This window comes from Triticum dicoccoides, chromosome 2B (assembly GCF_002162155.2).
Source record: "Triticum dicoccoides isolate Atlit2015 ecotype Zavitan chromosome 2B, WEW_v2.0, whole genome shotgun sequence".
Taxonomy (NCBI): Eukaryota; Viridiplantae; Streptophyta; class Magnoliopsida; order Poales; family Poaceae; genus Triticum; species Triticum dicoccoides.
The window spans coordinates 573127954-573132422 of NC_041383.1; the positions used below are offsets into that span (position 1 = coordinate 573127954).

At 51.1% G+C, this 4469-nt stretch overlaps 1 protein-coding gene across 1 annotated transcript; it reads right to left on the reverse strand.

Moving 5' to 3' along the window:
* Window positions 1-2888: 2888 nt before the first annotated feature.
* On the reverse strand, window positions 2889-4020 carry LOC119364945 (cytosolic sulfotransferase 8-like). The gene has a single exon (XM_037630518.1). It carries the CDS (start codon window positions 3988-3990, stop codon window positions 2971-2973), a length of 1020 nt encoding a protein of 339 aa, XP_037486415.1. The 5' UTR covers window positions 3991-4020; the 3' UTR covers window positions 2889-2970.
* Window positions 4021-4469: the final 449 nt, after the last annotated feature.

Here is a 4469-nt window from a genome sequence, read left to right on the forward strand (position 1 = left end):
CTTTATATACGGGGATAGGGAGGCACCCTAGAACACACAAGTTATTCTCTTAGCTGTGTGCGGTGCCCACCTCCATAGTTACACACCTCGATCATATCGTTGCGGAGCTTAGGCGAAGCTCTGCGCCGGTAGCATCATCATCACCGTCGCCACGCCATCGTGCTGACGGAACTCACCCTCGACCTCAACTGGATCAAGAGTACGAGGGACATCATCGAGCTAGATGTGTGCTGAACGCGGAGGTGATGTACGTTCGGTACTTGATCGGTTGGATCACAAATAAGTTCGACTACATCAACCGTGTTACTAAACACTTCCACTTTCGGTCTACGAGGGTACATGGACACACTCTCCCCTCTCGTTGATATGCATCACATAGATAGATCTTGCGTGATCGTAGGAAATTTTAGAAATTACCACGTTCCCCAACATGGTTGATAAACCAGTTTCGGCTATTCTTATGAACTGTGACAATTAGACTGTCATCACCAAGGTGAAGAGTTCAAAGGACAACATGAAGTCCAACAAACATATAAGAATGAGATTAAAAGTTTTTAGAAAATTAAGAAACTCCGACTGATACCGTTGGAGTATGTCCAAACGGTTATGAATCTGATAGATCCCTTTACTAAAGGGCTATCACGTGTTGTGATAGATAATGCATCGAGGGAGATGGGTATGAGATCGGAGATCCTCTGAAGTAGGACCTGGAAAAACAAGCCAGTGGTGAACTGAGGAGGGTAACTATACTAACCCACTCCGTTGGAGATGCAATACTCTTGGTATTGTCTTTTAGGATGACTATTGTCTTAATGTGTTCCAAAGCTTATGTAAGCAAGATGCTATCCTGTAGAGCGATCTTTGGAGGAACACACATATATGAGCCCGACTGCTGGTCACAGACTATGAGATTGGGGTGATCTCTACTAAACTCATGAATAGGCCAGGAGTGTGACTTATATGCTCCACCCGAGGGGCCAGCCTTCGACAGCTTAGTACTAGTAAGACATGTGGTGAAACTTCTTTACGCCAAGCTGACAATTCAAGGCATAGTCCATTGTTCAGTTGTGAAGGGGTGTAGATACTTGCTCTAGGTGAAGTTCAACCTTAATAGGTCTTCACTAAAACACTTGTATATCAAAACAACAATTGGAACAGAGGACGCAATGGGCCCTTGAGATCTGGTGCGGGATGTTTGAAATATTAGGATGGGCCTAAGACCCATCTAACAATTTGTGAAAATATCTAAGGGCCCATGTGGGTTTAGCTGGCACTAGGTGTAGTGGGAAGTTTAGTCCCACCATGGAAGTTGGAGGAGTTGAACCTTCTTATAAGGGTTTCTCTTCCACATGCTATTGAAGCTTGAGAAGAGAAGAGGCTCTCGCGCACTCCTCCTCTGCCGCCCGCCTTGCACGCCATGCCTCGCCGCGGGTTGCGGCAATGAGCCGAGCCGAGCTCACACCTATGCGCCTATTTTTGCCAGTCAGTAATCGAGAGTTTTCTGATAGCTGGGTCACGGTCTAAGACGTCGGATCATAAGAGACTCGGTATTTTTTGTTTTGATTGGAATTCCTTTCCTTTATGGAATACCATTCTGAACTTAATTAACTATTTTCATTTTCCCTTCTTTTTATCACCCGCCTTATCTTATATGGGGGATAGGCTTCCATACCGTGGGCTGTCATGGACTCGGACATGAGTCAAGTCCACGTTTCTTCACGCGGCTGCGCCTATATAAGTGTGAGGTGTCTTCTAATCCTAGCCGCCACGAACATATCACATCTGCTCCACACCCACCGTCTTTCCTTTGCTGCTACCGCCAGTGACTCCATCCCGTCCGCCGCGTACACGGCCGACGTGAGAGCAGGTCTATGAAACCCCGCCTCTCCGGATTCTGTACGGGAGAGGGGCGAATAGGTTTTTAGGAAGCGTCTGCTTGCCTCTGTTCGTCTACTTCCTCTACGTGTGTGTCGTCTTCATCATCATCATGTCTTAGTCCGACGCCGATCGTCTGGTCGCTGAGAAGCTCAAGGCCGACAAGAAGGCCACCAAGGACGCCGCTGCTGCCGCCGCGGCTTCTGCCTCGCCTACTGGAGGGTATAACTCGTTTATCCCACTCCTACTGTTTTCTGTTTTTGCCATACTAGTATTATACGTAGATCTGTCTGCAATTAGCGTAGTATGTGCTCGCGTGATTGAATATTAGTATGCGATTATTTCTGTCCATGCCATGCTAGTAATTTACTCATGGATTAAATTAATCAAAAAATTCCCTATTTACTTAGCAGCCAGTGCCGAAATCGAACACCCGTCTCATGTCATCGTCACCGCAAGGGCCCCTCCTCAGCAGCTCCGACTTCAGAAAGACAAAGTGAGGCACGACGACCCCCCGAACATGCCGGAAGAGACCGACTACCAAGACCCATCTACAGACCAACTCCACCCGAAGCTGCTATCGTTGCCACACAAGAAGCCGCGCAGAAACACCACATCATCGGCGGACACTTGCCGACCGCAATGCTGCGAGCGTCCAACCCATGGAGCGCAAGAACGGGATCCAAAGTTCTTCGAGGCGACGCCCCAAAGAGGAAAGCGATGATGTCGACACCGTCGCCCGACACAACCGGTCCTTAGGCATTCACCCGAGGAAGCGGATCCGAGTGTGTGCATAGGATGGATTGCACGACGACGCCTCCAAGGAGGTGAAACGACGTCCACGGATGCTGACGCCATCGGCCGGCAAGAGCCCGGCAAGCTTTTGCCCGGAGCACCGCTCGACACCACACCCTCACGCACCGCACCTCCACTGACCCGCACGCCCCTAGCGTCGTGGTAGCGCCACCACCACGGCGGAAACGTATGATTATTAGTTATAAGTTCATAGTACATTGACGGTAAAAACTCACGAGGAATGTATTTGCAAATGATATGAGTGACGCTATGATCGAATAATATTACACCCCAGCTTTGCTAGACAGAGAGACCGGAGCCCCTAAACTTGGCCTCGGTGATGGCATCGATCTTTCGTGCCGTCTCCGGCGATAGATGATTCTCCCAGTCCCCGACCTGGCCGCGCCGGAAGAATGAGCTGTTCTCCACAACGCCAAACGTGAGCTCTGTCTTGCCGCCCTTGGTCGCTTCGAGCCCGGTCATGTGCTCGAACGAGCACAGCTTGACGATGGCGTCCACCGCGCCGTCTTCCTCCTCCTCCACGCTGAACGGGCATCCGACGAACTCCGCCAACCTCCGCACGTGTGCCGCCGGATCTCGATTCATCTCTTCGTACCTGAAGAAGAGCACCAGCTCGGGGTTCGCGGAGTGCGCGCGCCAGTACCCGAGGACATGGTCCCAGTACGGCCCGAACGGCGACACGCCGTGGCAGAAGTAGTCGGCGGCAGTCTCAACCGAGAGCGGCTCCAGTCCGTCCCGGAGCCTGAATTTGTTCGCGAAGTTCCAATGCGAGATCAGGGTGTCCTTGGGGTCGCGGCACACGTACACGATCTTGCAGCCCGACGCCACGACCGACCTCGGCAGCGACACGAAGGGGACGTGCGTGGCGAAGAGCCTTGGGTCCGGGAGCTCGTCGAGGTCCGGGATCCTGTTCTGCGTGTAGAGCTGGTACTCGAGAAACTTGATGCACTCGTGAGGACCATGGGTGTTGAACGGGTGGTCGGAGGAGTCCGCCGGATGCTCCCCACGGTGCACCGTGGAGTAGAGGAGCGCCTTGATCCACGTCGTGCCGGACTTGGGCAGCGTAGCGACGATGATGTCCGAGGGGCGCGCGGCGAAGCATGCGTCGGCCACCATGGTGCCGACCATTGGAGCCAGGCTGCTGTGCCAGCTATTGTCGTGGCGGTAAAGCTGGTAATTGGAGAGGGCTGGGGAGCACGGCCAGGAGGACACCAAGTTGGTGAACTGCTGGTAGAGCTCTTGGTTGGTTTTCTCATCGCCTTCTTGCGGTGAAAAGATTCGCATGGAGGAGGAAGACATTGTGTTGCAGAGAGAGGCTGTGGTTAAGGTAATTGCAGAAGCATATATAACCATATCTTATCTTAATTAGTATAACTGAAGGGTACAGCTAAATGAATCGGGTGGCTTAAACAATAAACAAAACGTTCGCGTGAACGGCGTGCGCGTTATTCTATTCGAATGCAAACGAAAATGTGGCTGGTACCCGTGATGCTGGCACAGCATTATCTAAGCCCCACTTGGTGTAATCTGCCCGTAATACAGTACAATGATGTCGAGTTTGTCTGAACTTTTGTTAAAAAGTGTAATTCTCAAGCAGATATAAGGGCATTTCTAACCGATCACTTATAACCGGTTTGTGAAGTAAAATTTCTGCTTTACTCCACTAACTGGCACCTAGCCATCACTTATCCGCCGTAAACTTGTACTCCTCTACCCAATCTTCTCTCTAAATATACTCCATGAAAAGGGGTCGGAGTAAAATTTATGCTCTCTGGCCC